The sequence below is a fragment of the Pezoporus occidentalis genome, unplaced genomic scaffold, assembly GCF_034315485.1.
Source record: "Pezoporus occidentalis ecotype Australia unplaced genomic scaffold, CSIRO_AGI_Poc_V1 ctg196, whole genome shotgun sequence".
Classification (NCBI taxonomy): Eukaryota; Metazoa; Chordata; class Aves; order Psittaciformes; family Psittacidae; genus Pezoporus; species Pezoporus occidentalis.
In genome coordinates, this window is record NW_026913811.1 from 1,830,479 (window position 1) to 1,847,588 (window position 17,110).

The following is a 17,110-nucleotide window of genomic DNA, read 5'->3' on the forward strand; positions in this document are numbered from 1 at the left end:
TTCATTCTGTGTAAAATCTTAAATGTAGCAGCAAGGTAATTCTGTATTTTGGTCCTCACTTTGTTGTGATGTTCTTGCCACTCTAGATGGATCACACACCACTTCCTTCTTGATTTGTGTGTCTGAACATAGGTAATCAGCAAATCAGTATATTCATTGATCAAAGGCTGTGCAGATCTCTCCAGGTAACAACCATTAGTTCTCCTCTATCCCAGAGAGCTGCGGTTCAGCAAACTGGGTAATTCCGTGTTACATTTCTTTTTGTCCTCTTTTTAACGTATGTAATGTGTGATATACATGTATGTATGTATATATATATACACACGTGCATATAAAAATATACATATGTATACAACAAGTGTATCTAATCCCTTTGGGAGACAAGAAATATATTATTTAAGAAACCTCTCTCGGAAAGGTAACAATCTGGAAACTGATCACGATTCTGCCTACTGGTATAAAGCTTATGCCATACAGGATCTCCAGATGTGTTGCAGGTGCACCTGTTTTTAAGTGAATTTCGTAATTGGAGTCATTGAGAAGCACTGATGTGAATCTGTGCTAATGACTTTTGGATAAGGTTGAGATAATCAGATTATTTTTTTCAGTCTGCTTTGTATATTTACTGCTGATTGTGAGGGGATATGGATGACACCCTTCAGAATGACTATTTATAAATACTTGCTCTGGACTTTATGCTGAAGGTATATTTGGTGTTAATGTATCAGGAAGAGGAGCAGTTTAATAAAGTATCTCACATTAAACTTTCTTACTGGGTCCATTCAGCATGAAGCATACTTCTTGAAAGCATAAATTGGGTCCAGACTATTTTTTGTGTTATTTAGTGAATGGGAGTTTTGCCTTTGACCTCATTGGGATTGAACCTCTAATTGCTTAAGTGTTTTATAAGACCTCTGGGATGCAGGCTGCTTCACAAATTCCGCTTGAGCTGGTTTGTTGAATAGTATTCTTCAAATGGTATTCAGCGTCTTTCTAGTATGTTCACTCTTTATACTTGTTGCCTTGGATAACTAACAAACTTTGCTTAGAGTGTTGCCTGCAGATTTGTTACAGCAAATGTAGGAAACTGAGTTTGTGTGTTCAGGTGTTCACCTGGCTTGGCAAAAAAACCCTGCTGCTTCAAAAGTAAGCATGCGACATCATGTATATGCACACACTTTTATTGCATGCAGATTGTATTGTTTACACACACACATTTATTTTAATATATATCAAACTGTTAATATTTCTGCATTGTAAGGCTGAGTGTTGACTTGTAAAGGAAATCCACAAGTTGGTCTTCATCCATGAAACTGATGATTACTGTGTCTGTCATCCTTCATTTTAAGGAAGGAAGAGTGTTTGGGAAGAGACTTATCTTTCCTCCTTCTCCTGAAATGTCACCTTCCTTTCTAGCAGCATCACCTTACAATGAATAGTAGAATAGTTTGCCAGGAAGTGAATAATTTATTTCCGGAAAAATCGATCAAATGACAGCAAAGTCTGAACTACAGCAAATGCTGTAGCTGAGACCAGTAATTTGTGGTAGAACAGTATATGCTTTCAGATTAAGAAGTAAAGCCTCCTGTGCTCTACAAGTCACTTCATTTGAAATTTTGTAGTTTTTTTTTTTCTAAAAGACCTTGTATTTGTTTCTTAGTGCTGTAGAACTGATTCTTAAAAGTATTTATTATTCTGACTGCTAGCGGATTGCCCTGAGTGAAGCAGAATACCTAAATCTTCTGTGTAAGTTTTTTTTTGCATAACTTGAAATCTCTCAGATGTCTCATGCGGGGAATGGAAAAGTTAAAACTTCTGTTGGATCATTCTTTAACTTTTCTATTAAAAGTAAATTAGTTTTTTTACAATGTATTAAATGCCCCCTTTACTCTGTTAATCACATAAAATTTTTTTTTTCTATTTTTTTTTTTTTTTCCCCAAGGAGCCCTTTGAAGATGGCTATGCAAATGGTGATGAAGGCACACCAGCTGGGGAAGCTACTGCCTCTTACACACCTGACAGCAAAGGAGTGGTCAAGTTTGGCTGGATAAAAGGTGTATTGGTAAGTCTGGTTATTGTACTTCAGTTTCTTACAGATTTGATTTTTCTATTAGCCTTGTTTTCTTGAGAGGGATTGTGATAGTGCTGTATAAAGAAAAGATTATATATATGAGAGATGTGAAAAATGCCATAATTTTGGGTAAGGTTTCTTATACTGAATTTTAAGGAAATGAATACTTCAGGGCTTAAGTTTTCAAGTTATCATGGCTTCTTAGCACTGGTTTTGTGATTTTGAAGTTGCATAATTTCCAGGAAGGAAGAAGATTATGCAAGTATTCATATGTAGTAGAAAATATGAATCTTAAGTGACAAAGGCAAATGAACTGAATACACTTTGTATGTGTTCACCTTGGATCTGTAAGACTTTGGATTGAAGTGTTAGAAAACTTGATTTCTATTTGTTTTACTTCACGGAAACAAAAAATAATGTGTTGAGCAGAGTACCTACCACTATCTGGCAAAACTTGACCCAGATTAAGTATTTAAATTTTGTTGAACCTGGTACAAAAAGTAATCGTCTCCTAAGGTGTGGAAGTCTTAATACTGAACAGTATAGTCATGGTGGAAAAAACTCAAGTCTGCTCCCATCTGGAATAGTGAAAAATTAAAGGTGACATGGGGGATTTTATTACAAGTGCATATTAACTTATTTTTAATATTTTGGCAAGGAGAAACTATGAGTAATATGTACTCTCCAAAGCTGAAAGAATTTATAGTGATGGTTGCAAGTGCAACAGTTGGTTAAAATATACTGAACTTGAGCATTCAAAATATCTAGCTTTAGTTCAGCAGTCTTCCACTGTGTAACAGCAACTTGTTACAAGTCTTCAAGTAGACATATTCATTCATATGGGAGAAGGAAAGTGCCTATAGTAGCTGTGAAATGGGTATTACAGACTTCTACTGAGGTACCCCAACCAAGTTCAGAGTTGGTCATTTTGAAGCAGATGTGAAGCTGACTTTGAATGTCTCCAAACCCAAATCCTCTATTGGCTTATTTTTGTAAGCAACAACTCAAAGTATTAAAAAGAATTACGGAATAAAAGTTGCTGGCCATTTTATTCCAAAGGATATTTAAGTTTCAAGGAGAATGATCTCTTTTTCAGTGGTTTGAAAGTTGCAGTTAGTACTTCCTAGTAGGTAATCTGCCTGGGTGAATATCTTCACCTCATGTGATGTACATTTTGTGAAAGACTTCTTAAATCTCTGAGAACTTTTTACTTTTGTGCTTTGAAGAGGTCCTTGTCTCATTTCTAGTCCTAATGGCCATCTAAACTTTTTGTAGGATTGATACCGTACTCTTCAGGTCAGAGAGTCCTGAGTTGTGTTGGTAGGCTTCTGTCTAAATGCTGTACAGTGTAAAGTATTTTAATAAGGACTAAGAGTTTAAAATGTAAAGATAAAAAATACACACTACCACCACCATTCTGCTGGTGTGCAACTGTTTTGTCAGATAAAAAAGTTGTAGGGTGGGAAGGTGTGGTAGGTGCTTGTTTTATAAAAAAAAATAATGAATTATTTAATAGGGTATTGGTTTAGTGCAGTTTTGGGGGGGGGGGGTATTTTTGGAAGATCTGAAGTGGGGTTGTAGTCTTCATATTCTCTAGATTATGCAGTCTTATTTAAGTCATATGTTCTGCAGTATAAATTTTGGATCTTGAAGCTTAAGGGTCTAAGTTTTTATTTGGTTAAGACATACTATAGTTGTCAAATACTAAAGTATTGTAAATTAGCTGTGTTCAAGGTAATATATTTTTATTCATCTTTAGGTTCCTTTTTTTTTTTTTTAACCAAGCCTGGTCTAATTAAAAAGGATCAAAACAACTATTCTTGTAAAACTGTGAAAAGTGGTGAATAAAGACTGCAAAATAATTTTAACAACATTAAAAACTGAAAACACACCTAACCTATGTATTTATGTTTTATCTTAGGTACGATGTATGTTAAATATTTGGGGTGTGATGCTCTTCATTAGACTTTCATGGATTGTAGGACAAGCTGGCATAGGTATGTGCACTAATACTATAATTTTATTTTAGTCAGTCTTTAAATGTGATCCAAAAGAAGTGTTGATCCTGAGCTTACACTTTATAGAGAGGTAGAAAATGTCCTTAATATTGCCAGTTTTGAAGATAATTTAACCTTATTCAAACTTAGCTGTGTGAAGTTACTTGGACTTTTTCATCTAGTTGTAAGTTATGTAATTTAAAATTGACATCTGTAAATCTTCAGTGAACTTTAATGATAAAATTTGCATTTCTGGTTATCAAAGTCTGTGTATGGACAAGTGTAGTACATAAACAGTTTCCTTTGAAGGCTTAACTTAGTTTTGGACTGCAGAAAATACCTCCTCTGCAAAAGGCATGTGTCTTCTTGAAGCTCTAGGGTACAGCTTTTGCCCTGCTGATTAAAGATAACGTTTATCCAATTTTGATTTTATCCTGGAAATTTCTCTGTACAAAAGGGGCGTGAAGAAGCCTTTTGCTTGAATGTGTGGGACCACACACAGTAAATTTGTGTTGTATTTGCAAGGCTAATTGTTTAAACCAAGTTTAGTTGAAGATTTGTACACCTTAATACAGCTGGACTTACACTCTTTTTTCCGAAAGGTCTGTCCGTCGTTGTTATCGGAATGGCCACTGTGGTGACCACTATTACAGGACTGTCTACTTCAGCAATAGCCACAAATGGGTTTGTAAGAGGAGGTAAACCTACTTTCATAAAGCCTATAAAACTTGGATCAATCTTGAAGCATACAGCTTGAATATGAAACCTAATTTATTTTCCGTATTTTTAGTATTGGAGGTAAAACCGTGCAGATGAAATATAAGGAACAGTTAGTTTTCTGAGGAGCTGAGTTTTCCCTATGTTCTGTATTTGATTAAGCAGACATGTAATTAATGAAAAGCCAGTAATGGCTTACTAATAAGATTTTTAATATTGGCTTGCTTTCCCCCTGCGGAAGAAACATTGCCTGTTATGAATTTTTGGAATGCAAACATTTTTGAGATGCACATATCCAGGATTGAATAGGTTCCTGATATTCTCCTGCATCTGCACTTGTGGTTTAAGGGTATGCATGTGTGCTTATATATGTTCATGCCCTGAAATAAAATTTACTAATGAAAAAATACATCCTATAGAAGGATAAACTACAACTATATGAGAGCATACATGGCTGTGTTCCTGTTCTATTGGGATTTTTATTTTTTTATACACAATAGAACTTCTTCAAACTCTTGATATCTAGCTTTCTTGAGGGTAATGGTCATTCTCTTTCATGGTTTATGTGTGGTTGTCACCAGTTCCTACAAAATTACTTTGTAAGTGTTTGGTACCTTTGACATGTTCAGACTGCTTCATGACATCACAGAACTGCTACTGCTAGAAAATATGGTGGAATTAAAGAAGAAGTTTGCAAATTTTTTTTTATTAAGAATGAACAGAAAAACCTCACTATCATAAATAGACCCAGCAGGAATCTTAGTATTATGTTAAGCTTAGTATCTAAATGTCCTTCCTTTTTTTTTTCTCTTTTCAAATTGCATTGTACATACCAGATTTTCTTGTTCATCTGAGAGCCATTTTGCTTTTAGAGTCACTCTTGCAAAATAATAATTCATTAGAAAATTTGAAGTGCTGAATGGAGAAAACTGTAAAGCAAAATCACAGCTGCTCCTGTGAAAATCTTACATTACAGTAATATCGTTCTTATGTTAGTGTTCCCATTTGCAAAGTACGTCAAAGCTGGATGCCTACATATGTTTTGCACAGCAACTGTAGTGCAGTGAAATTAAGGATATCCTGTTGCAAATTTTTAATGTGCACTCAATTACTTCAGACTGGAGCTGGAGGATTTTGTGGCTTCTAGAAAGCTTAGCCTTAAATTGGAGGAATGTGCATTTGCTACTTTTTTTTTTTTTAATTTTCACTCTAAGGCTGTGGATACTCGATATGTCCATTTGTCATGTCGGGTTTGAGATGTTGTATTTGACAAGCTCAAAAATACAAAGTATAAGTTCTGAAAATTCAGTGACAATGTGATTTGAGAGTCCTATTGAGGGGCAGAAAACTCTCTTAACAACAGAGCTTTAAAAAAAACAGTCATGGAGGTTTGTAGGTTGAATGAGTTTATTACAATCTACTTTGCCAGTTTCTTGAGCTATAGCTAATGAAAATGTATAATAGTAGAACTATGCAGAAATGCTTTCCGTGTTTTCAAATAAAAAGCCCAGTAATACCGGTATTTGTATTTTACAGTTTGTTTTTTAACCACAGAACTGGTTGCATAGCTGAATAATATGATGTGGTGCCTGAGTCGGGATTATTTCCAACTGGTGTCTTGAAAACTTGAAAGGTTCCTGAAACTTCAGCATGCTTGTCCCAGAAATACTGAGTTTTGGGTTATTTTCTAATACATCAGGGAAGATGCACCCATAAATAGCATCTTGTTTGTATAAACTTTAAACTGCTAATGACTGTTTGTTCTCACACTTTATCACATAGAGGGTATTTTTGTCTCATTTTTCTTTTTCAGGTGGAGCATATTACTTAATTTCAAGAAGTTTGGGGCCAGAGTTTGGTGGTGCCATAGGTCTGATTTTTGCATTTGCCAATGCTGTTGCAGTAGCAATGTATGTTGTTGGCTTTGCAGAGACAGTTGTGGAGCTACTCAAGGTATATGGACGATGGTGGTTATATTGATTACACTGTCCTTTATGCAAGTTTTAGCCGTCATCTACTCATAAAATCATAGAATGGTTTGGGTTGGAAGGGACATTTAAAGGCCCTGTAGTACAGCTCCCCTGCCATGGGCAGAGACACCTTCCACTAGACCATATTGCTCAGAGTTCTGAGCTTGACCCTGAATGTTTCCAGGGATGGGGCATCTACCATCTCCCTGGGAAACCTGTTAAGTGCCTCACCAGCCTTATAATAAAAAAAAATAAAATACCCTTACATGTAGTCTAGGAATCTTTTTTTTTTTTTAGTTCAGATCTTACCACCTGTCCTATCGCTACAAGCCCTATTAGAAGTCTGTCCCCATCTGTCATGTAAACTCCCTTTAAGTATTGAAAGGCTGCAGTAAGGCTTTCCTGGAGGCTTTCTTTTCTCCAGGCTGAACAACCCCAGCTCTCTAAGCCTTTCCTCATTGAGAGGTCTTCCAGCCCTCTGATAATTTCTGTGTCTCTCCTCTGGACCCATTCCAGCAGGTCCATGTCTTTCTCTTACTGGGGTCCCCACAGCTGAATGCAGTACTTGAGGTGGTGTCACCCAAGAGTGTCGCATAGGGGCAGAGTCACTTCCTTCCTGGCCCCACTCCTTTTAATGCATCCCAGTGTACGGTCAGCTTTCTGGGCTGCAAGTGCACATTAGCGGCTCATGTCCAGCTTTCCATCCACCATACATTTTCCATCCAGAAGTCCTCCTCAGCAGGGCTGCTCTCAATCGCTTCATCCCCCAGCCTTTATTGATACATCACAATTGTCCTGACCAGTTCAAAGATACGGAATGAGGTACAAGCCTGATAGGTACTTGTACCTTGATGGATCAGTAAAATACTACTGTAATTCAGTAGCTTTCTGGTTTAAAACAAAAATAAAAACCAAACAGAAAACAAAAAAACCAACCAAAACCAATCTAACAAATTATCAAAAGTGTCAAATGGAAACTTCCCACGCTATCTCCTTGACCAATCTGTGGTAAAATCCAACCTGGCCATTGAGGAAAAGGTTGTCAGGTACAGATATGTGATGTAGAATCATGGAATCATAGAATCAACTAGACTGGAAAAGACCTTTAAGGTCATCAAGTCCAACCATTACCCCAGAACTGCCAAGACCACCATTAAACCATATCACCAATTCTGAGATTCTTGTTATTGTTTCTTTTAAGTGATAGTCATTTATATTACATTCGTTTCCAAAGGTGTTCTACATATCAAAAACTATATCTTAACCTAAACACAACCAAGTATTTTTTTGTTGTTGTTGAATGTTTTGATTAAATGTAATACTGAGAAGAGCTATACTTTTTGTAGATGGCAAGCAGTTTGGAATACATTAAAAGAATTAATAGTGAACAACAAGTGAAATACGTGTGCAGTTGCCTTGCTGATTAATCTGATTCTCTGGCAGCTGAAGACAGGCCATGCTGCTTGGGGATGGGCTATGTATAGGCATGATCATTTTCACTTAGAAGATTCAATGATTTAAAACAAGACAAAACCCAAATTACTTGTGTCTGTACAGGGAATTTAAAATTAGTATATTTGAGGTATAGAGTTTAAATCTGTAAATTACAGTCAATAAAATGCTGTTCTGCAGAAGGGAAGGTAAGTACTTGATGTAAGTGTATGACTGTTTTTTTTGTCTTTGTGTGTTTTTTTTGTTAGGAAAATGGAGCACTGATGATTGATGAAATGAATGATATCAGAATCATAGGGGCTATAACAGTGGTTATATTGCTGGGTATATCTGTTGCTGGTATGGAGTGGGAATCAAAAGTAAGGAACTTTTCTTCTCTGCTTCATAATTTTAATTCCATTTTCTATGTCAACTGTTTCATTTTTAATATATTTACTGCACTCAATATTGCATGCATGATATGTTAGAAGTCAGCAGGCAGTTTTTATATAATAGTTCTCTGGTCTGGACAGAATTTGGACCTTAGACTGCCTTACTCCATTGGAAGTTTGACCATCTGTGAGAACTTAAAAACCGCATAACCTATTCATAATGACACTGTCAAGTAGGTTAATGGTATTACTTTTTCTTGTTAGTGCATTGTTGCCCAGATGAGGGTAAGAGCAGTAGTATGGGAATTTTCCCTCAGTGGGTACTTCAAATGAGCTCTACAGATGGAAAATACAGGGCTGGAGCTGAAGCCCATCTGAAGTTACGTAGGTTCTGTTAACTCAAACCCAGTATTTTTATTTTCCTGTTCACTTTCTTTTGGTTTGTTTTCACTTGGAAACAGAGAGACAGTGGTGATGTGGTTCCTAGGCCCAGCATTGAGGACAGTTGTGAACATTGGTGGTGACGAATGTGTAGGAGGGTGAACCTCATCCTGTGGTTGCACAGTCTTAGGTCAGCTCAGATTCTGAAGACAAATACATATAGATCCTAGGATATCTTAACATAGGGGTTGCCTTATTAGTTTTCTGCTGTGCGTCATTAGGCAGTGTATCACTAGGCAGTGTAGCTTGCTATTTTTTCCTGCACCTGGTGGCCTTTTATGGAGCATTTGCCTATCATGTGCTCAAAAACAATCGAGAAGAGCCTCACTTGGTTTCCTTCCCATTTGATACTTAGCTCACAATAGCTCCTATTTTTTCCAGTGACAGCCAGCTTTTTCATTTAAATGTTGTAACTTAAAAAAAAAAACACAAAAACCAACAAAAAAAGACGGAAGTAAAGATTAAATCTGCCACAAGGAGAAAAGAACCTACAGAAGCCGAGTTTGGCATGTACTTGAAAATCAAAACAGCACACTTACGTAAAAATTTTTCATATAGTCCTTTGCTGTCTGTACCCTCAGTTTGTAATGGTATTTTTATGTACGTGGCAAGACTGTCCTCCTTGATCTTGACCATTCAGTTTTTCTTTTGCATTACTTAGTTGTTATTAACCCTCTAGCTACTATCACTTGAAGTCACAAGAGATGTCTTGCTTTCGCTCTGTAGCATGCACAATTCTATAGCAATAGCTTGCATAGAATACCCTGTTTAATGTTCTTGTATCAAACATGAACTGTGGTACCGTTGCAGTGTTATCCTTACTAGGAAATAGGTAGCTTTCAAAAATCCTATGCTCAATGCAAAAAAACAAGGTTTGTTGGCTTGTTTTCTGTGTCATGGAGGAAGGCAGGTAGGAGGGATGCTAAGCAACTGAACCTGTCAAACAAGCACTTCATGTGTGTTAACATGGAGCTTAGCATAGCAAAGCAGTACTGCTTCCTTTTTGATTAAAGAATCTATGATATTCCACTATGCCTTCCCTATGACTTAGAGTATACCTCCCAAAAATGGGACAAGGGGAATCTATAATAATGCCTTCAGAGTAGATCTAAAAGATAAGAGAGACAGGGATTCCAGGGAACCCTGCTTAAAAAGTAGCTTTTCAGAGTTTGTGATCTGCCACTTAGCTCCTTGTGTTGAAGTCTTAGAAGCCCATTCTTTCTCTGAGACTTTTGAATGTAAAGAAGATATTCAGAAAATGCTCTTAGCTTCAGGGAGAAGATCAGGTTTGTTACTGGGTGAATCCACTTGCGAAAATTACTTTGTGGTAACTTCATGATGAATTCTCTAGGCTTATTGAAGACTAAGCACTCAGCTGCATCCTTTATACCTCTCGCCTGTTCTTGGCAAAGGAGAGCGCTGAATATGATGCGTTAAATGGTTTCTTCTGGTGGTCTTCTAACTCTGCTCTTGGCTGTCATGTTCTGTTTATCACTGTACTATACTGTTTCCTTAAGAGTTTGTGTGAACTGAAAACTTTGTTTTATATTATCAGCAATGCCACTGTGCTGTTGCATATTAAGTTCTCATCCTAGACCTGAAAAAACAGTCAAACTACAAATAGCTTCCCCTGAGCCACTGGCATATATGCCTTTATAAGGAAGCAAATACATAAAAACATGAATGGTTAGAATAGTTAAAATGGTAGCTCTTTGAAATGTAAAACCTGAACAACCTCTTCAATGCCTAGATTTGTCTTTCCTCATGCTTTTGAGGCATTGGATTTTTTAAAGTACTTCTTGTTCAAAGTATAGGGTTTATAATGGTTTTATTGAACAGTGGCTAAAAATCTAGGTTGTAATGAAATATTTTTAAGAAAACTAGAAATTAACAAGCAGTTGTGGTAATCTGCAGTTTAATTTCATAAATAAGGATTGAGAACATGAAAATAACTAGTCCATTGCATAAAACAGTAAACAAAAGTTGTTTGATTCCTGATTTAATAAAATTCTCAGTAAAATAAATATTGGATACTGAGGTATAAGACTAAGTACTGTGATCGTAATTAATACGGCAATATTTGTAGGTTTTGTGTGCATTTACCTCTTGTCAATATCTTCAGCCTACTCAAATCCATTTCTTCTGGAAGGCTGACAGAGAAAATAGTTCTTTTAAGTAATTTTTCTTTAGAAGTATAACTTGAAGGTTAGATTATTAAACTTACAAATTACCCTATTTCCTTATTAAAAATCCCAGTACACGTTCTCTCCAGTTTGCCTTATTTATTTGTGGGAAAACATACTGTGAGAAGACTAAACTGAATTTGGAATCAAATATTTAAATTTTGGAATACAACACTGAAGCTTGGAACTGTGAAAAAGATTAAGTTCTTCTGTCTGACTGCAATCATTATGTTTCAGGCACAGATAGTCTTACTGGTGATCCTCATACTTGCTATTGGAGACTTTGTCATTGGAACGTTTATTCCTTTGGATAGCAAGAAGCCTAAAGGTTTCTTTGGTTATAAAGGTATGTTGGAAGAGTTAGTGTTGTAAACAATATCTTTGCAAAGAGTAGATATCCTATCATAATTAAATTAAACCTATAAAATAGCTTATAGTTCCATTTAAGTATAGAGATACTTTTTTTTCTTTTTTTAACCTGATTCTTCCAAACTTCTGCAGTTTTGGTCCTTAAAGCTATGAGGCCAAAAATTGGTCCTGTCTACTTAACATTGATTCTATTAAATCTAAAAAAGCTGGATGGTACTATATTTTTTCTGGTTTTAAAAGATGTTTAATTATTGTGTTGACTGAGTTGAAATGATGAGCTAGGACCTAAATGTTATATGCTTAGTTTTAAGAAGGTCATACAGCTGTGACTTTCAGCTTTTTCATGGAGATAATAATGGATGGAATGGGCTAATACTGTAGCTTCTCTACAAATATTGATATACTTAAATCTCTTTCTACAGCTGAAATATTTATGGAAAATTTTGGTCCAGACTTCCGACATGAGGAAACTTTCTTTTCTGTTTTTGCTATTTTCTTCCCTGCTGCAACTGGCATACTTGCTGGTGCAAATATCTCAGGTGATCTTGCGGTGAGTAGTGAAAGAGAAAATACTGTTCACAAACATTGAGTATGCATTTATCTCTGTCATCACTGTCCACTGACATTTTTCTTTCAGGATCCTCAGTCAGCCATACCTAAAGGAACGCTGTTGGCCATCTTAATTACTACATTGGTTTACGTAGGAATTGCAGTATCTGTAGGTAAATAGAGAATGTTTTTAACTTTTACATTCTTTCTGAGGGTGTGTTTTGATGCGGTTTACATAATTCACTATGTAAAATCATTATGTAATAGACTTTCATGTGTGGGAAAGTAATAGCCAGAGGTTTCTGATTTTTATTGTTGGAGGTTCAATATTCAGCTGATTTTATAATTTCCTAAGATGAGTGATTTTTTTTTTTTTGTGGGCTTTTTTTGTTTTTTTCCCCTAAGACTAGTGACCGCTTGAAGCAGACTAAAGCACAAAAGACTTCTGGTGGATCTTTCCTCATTTGTTACAGTTACTTATGTTAAAAGATTTACAGTTTAGCAGTGGGATAATCCCTGAATTAGAAAAGTGAGTTTTCAGAAAATACTTGCTGAACAAACACCTGTATTGGTTTGAAGATGATGATGGCCAGGTAGTCAAAGTGAATTGTGGGATGATCAAAGAGCTCTTCGGTAAGGATGCAGGAGCAGTAATTCGCCAGTAAAAGGAGTGGAGAGAGTAGTGACTTCATCTGGCCAGCTCACTTTTGGAAGTGTTGTCATGTTCAGAAATGTTACAATTTCCTGAAGTTTTATTTTCATGTGGAAAGATTAGCACAATAATAGACTGACCTGGATCTTGTATAAACCTCTCTTCCTGGTCTTCCCCACCCCACAGAGGTTTGAAATTCTTTGTAGGATTTGCCTTGGGTTTTGATGCTCCTATATCAGTGTTGCTCCAAAGCATCAGTGGTCAACCAAGTTTTTTTCCCACTGATAGGATTACTAGAAGAGAATTATTCTAAGAACTTCTTATTGCTGAGCAAAAAGTAAGTTGAAGGGAGACCTTAATGCTCTCTACAACTACCTGAAAGGAGGTTGTAGTGAGCTGACTGTTGGCCTCTTCACCCAAGTAACAAGAATTAGGGCAAGAGGAAATGGCCTTAAGTTGTGCCAGGGTGGTTTAGATATTAGGAAAAATTTCTTCCTCAAAAAGGTTGTCAAGCATTGGAACAGGGTTCCCAGGGAAGTGGTGGAGTCACTGTCCCTAGAGGTATATAAAAGATATGTAGGTGTGTCCACCATCTAAACAACTTGGTCTAGCGGTGGACTTGCTAGTGTTGGGTTTGCCCTTGGCCTTGATGATCTTAAAAGTCTTCTCCAACCTAAGTGATTCCATAAGATAAGATTGTAATAATATCTCACATATTTCTTCCCTGTGGTTTGGAAATGTTACTAGTATAATACAGTTTCTGGCAGCAGTAATCAGTTTTCACCTTGCCTTATCTTAGCTGTGCTGCCTTTTGAATGAAATTCTCATAAGAGTACCATTGAACTTACTGCTAATGATACTTCCTTTCCAAAGATACCAATCTTGCTAGTCTGCCTCTGTTGGCTAACATTGTACTGAGCTCTGCCAGATTGTTGCTCTGTAGTGATTGTGCTCTATGCAGCATAATGACCTACACTTATTTCCTAAATAGTTTGACCACATAGACCTCTGCTACCAAATTTGAATACTTTAGAACTTTAACCCACATGAGAGCGAAGTGCTCATTAAAATTCATTTGATCATGAAATAACCATTTTTCAAACATGAAAAACCTAATTTTTTGTACTGCAAAAGGAGCATCTTGCAAAACCAACTGAACATGAAATTGTTTGATGCGTCAGACATGTTCTGCCTTAGTTGCCTTCTATAACTTACACTTAGAATTCTTGTAGTTAGAAAAGCCCAGTGCTATTGTAGAAGATTGATGTGAGTGAAATTTAGGGTGTTTTTGAGCTGTTGGATCAGGGATCAGACAAATACAAATACTTCTGTTCCTTTCCCCACACACACTATTCCCCCACTCTAAATTTCCAAAGTAGTGATAAGCGCGTCATTATAACTTAGAAAAGGCTAGTAAATGTCAGTGAGTAGTCATGTCTGAAGGGGAAGATGATGTTCTGAATTTAGCTCAGTATCTGCATGCTCTGTACTAAGTAAGAGGGTTAAACTGAGTAACTGAGTAGAGAAGGCTTAGAAGGGGAAAACTGCTAGACCTGCTGCTAGAGCTAGACAGCCTATTTCAAACAACAACTGTGAGGAAAAAGTATGCAGTTCCGTATTTTAGCAAGGGACTAACACAGAGACGCAGGTGGCAGGATGAAGACTGCATAACCAACTTCTGTATCAAAATTCTTGAAAGATGTATCTCAAAGAAAAACATTCACTGCTTTAAAACCAAGGGAAGCTCTTACTAAAATACCCTGAGTCGTAACTCCTGAATAGGGTTATGACATGCTCTCTGTACACAGGAAAGTAAAATTAATTAGAGGCTAACTGTATCTGTTTGTGGCACCTGAGAAGTTAAACACTCTCAACTGCAGTCTCAAGGACTTGGTGTTGCATCTCTGGAATCCTTGCTGGTTGTATGGAGTTAGGAGGTCTGTTCACCTGAGGCTTATAACATGGCAAAACTGCTTTGGCAGGAATATGTTTATAAATGCCTTTCCTGTTTTTACAGGAAAGAAGGCATAAAGGTTCTTAACAAAAATGTTGTCAGAATCTTATGAATAAATAAAATGTTTCAGTTAACCCTCAGTCATAAAAGTCTGGGACTTTTACTTACATCTAGATATCTTCTGCTGAGAGTGGAGCCTGCCCAGCTGGCTTCTCTTCTGCGTTCTCTCATAGTAAGGCTCACATTAAGTTTGTTCATAGTATGAAGTTTGTTCATAGTATGATTATCCCTGTCTATTGTACTTTGATTCTGTGTGTGAAAGACTTGCCAGCAAGTTGGCTCTGAACTCTGGAGAAGGGAATGAGGAATAGGAGGGCTGTGATAGTGCATTGTAGCTATTTAATGAGTTGCTCAACTTAATGGGCCTGCCACTCCAATCTACCAACAAAATGTTATCTACAAATAATTCTCCTAGTAAGTATATTGTCACATATGTTATATATTGCTTGAATGCTGGGGCAAATGCTTGTGTAGTAAAAAGAAGAAACTTTCTCATACAGAGCTTTTACTCTCATTTAAAACAGAACAACAACCAAAAAAAGACACAGCCTGTCTATGTACCCACAAGAAAAGCATGACAGATGATCAATATAGGAAACTCTTACTGAAATTGAACCAATTTGGCCTAATAAGTAACTGAAAAATAAATCTTAAGAAGTGGGAGGATTAAGTAATGTCCACCTACCAGCTATCATTGTGGACTGTTGTTAACACCTCAGAAGCAATCTAAACATGCTATGTAGGTATTTAGAAGTTAATTTTCCTAATGAAAGACAAAATACATAGATCATAGGGATTGTTAGAGGAGAAACTTAAGCTTGCAGCACATCTGTATCCTCCTTTTCATTTTGCAAGTAATCTAGGTCCTCAGTAGTGACAGGGTCCTGTTCCCAGGATCTCCTTGTCATTCAAGTTCCTGAAGGACCAAATTAAGGCAATTCTATTGGATACTGCTCTATAAACTTCTCTCTTCCTCACTCCTTATTTAATTCATTTTCCTGGAAACATTTGTTGGTATCCAAACAATCTTAACTACTTCAACTATTAAACCATAGATTGTTAATAATATTTAGTCTGCTCTAGTTTGTTGTTCTTTAAGACAAAAAAACCTTGAAGCAGAAGACTTGTGAGCTTTGTGGTACTTTTTTTTTTTTTTTTCAGTAAATAAGAGGTGAAATGCTATGCCTTCAGCATTTTCTTGACTAGTCAAATTATAAATAATCATAGATAAATTGAAGACATAAATACTCAAATTATAAATAATCATAGATAAATTGAAGACATAAATTCAAGTGATAAAATGAATTGCAAAAAATGTGGTAGCAATGGGATTGTCCAGCTTTGTTTTTCACCAAGAAACCAAAATAAAATACCACACAAGAGGTGGCTTGTTTTAGTGTTGGGAAATGCAAGAGGCTTTCATGACAAGCTGCTTAATTTTTTTGAATGTCGGAGCATAACAGTGGGAAAGAAGTAACAGCAAGACTGTGCATACTTGTCTACATACAGTTGTACATACATTACTAAAATGTGTTCCTCTAGGAAAACTGACAAAAAGAGAAACTATAAAATCAAGTGATGTTGAATAATACTAACTTAAATTAAAGAGCTGTGTGGAAACTCATTCTTCAGAAATAATATGTTGAACTAAAATTGTGCAGTTAGCTTTTGCATGTCTATTGACATTATTTTCCTCTGTGCTAAAACTTCCCTTTCTTACTAGATTTAGATTTATTCAAGGCAAGAGAGCAATTAGTTTGCTTGTTTATATTTGTTCCTCACAATGAAGATGCGCTTAGTACTGAAATGTATTAAAAATGTAAATGCTGTATTTTAATGTTGCTCTGTGAGACTGTGTGTACATAAAAAGGGAATTGAGCATGACAGGTGCTTAAGTTCACGTTCAGCCTATTTGTGCTTTTTTTTATTTTGTTGCTGTGTTCACTCTAGGTTCCTGTGTTGTGCGGGATGCCACAGGGAATGTTAATGACACCATTGTCACGGAGCTGATGAATTGCACTGCTGCAGCTTGCAAATTAAACTATGATTTCTCATCCTGTCAGCCAGGATGTCAGTATGGGCTGATGAACAATTTCCAGGTATAAAACTTTCTCCTAAATCTGTTTATTAGCTTTTTTGTTTGTTCTTTTTTTGAATTGCATACCACAGAAAACCAGGCTAAAAATAATACGATCTATATGGAATAGTTAAGCAGTATGCTTTAGCTAGTATGCAGAAGAACGATGTCTGCAAAGAATTTTTGGGTGTTATACATAGGTGATAGAAGTATTTAATGTGAATAAGCTGCTTAGTTTGGGTGGTGG

General features: G+C 36.3%; 1 protein-coding gene across 4 annotated transcripts in view; it reads left to right on the forward strand.

The window, feature by feature from the left end:
- The window catches only part of SLC12A2 (solute carrier family 12 member 2), a 64,035-nt gene that overhangs the window by 17,427 nt on the left and 29,498 nt on the right, over window positions 1–17,110 (forward strand). For all 4 annotated transcript variants that reach the window (XM_062617453.1, XM_062617449.1, XM_062617450.1 and 1 more), the window contains exons 2-10: window positions 1,943–2,062; window positions 3,993–4,068; window positions 4,671–4,766; window positions 6,599–6,738; window positions 8,456–8,566; window positions 11,440–11,548; window positions 11,994–12,121; window positions 12,209–12,293; window positions 16,737–16,885. In XM_062617453.1, the coding sequence (XP_062473437.1) occupies window positions 1,943–2,062; window positions 3,993–4,068; window positions 4,671–4,766; window positions 6,599–6,738; window positions 8,456–8,566; window positions 11,440–11,548; window positions 11,994–12,121; window positions 12,209–12,293; window positions 16,737–16,885 (1,014 nt within the window). The remainder of the gene's footprint in view (window positions 1–1,942; window positions 2,063–3,992; window positions 4,069–4,670; window positions 4,767–6,598; window positions 6,739–8,455; window positions 8,567–11,439; window positions 11,549–11,993; window positions 12,122–12,208; window positions 12,294–16,736; window positions 16,886–17,110) is intronic.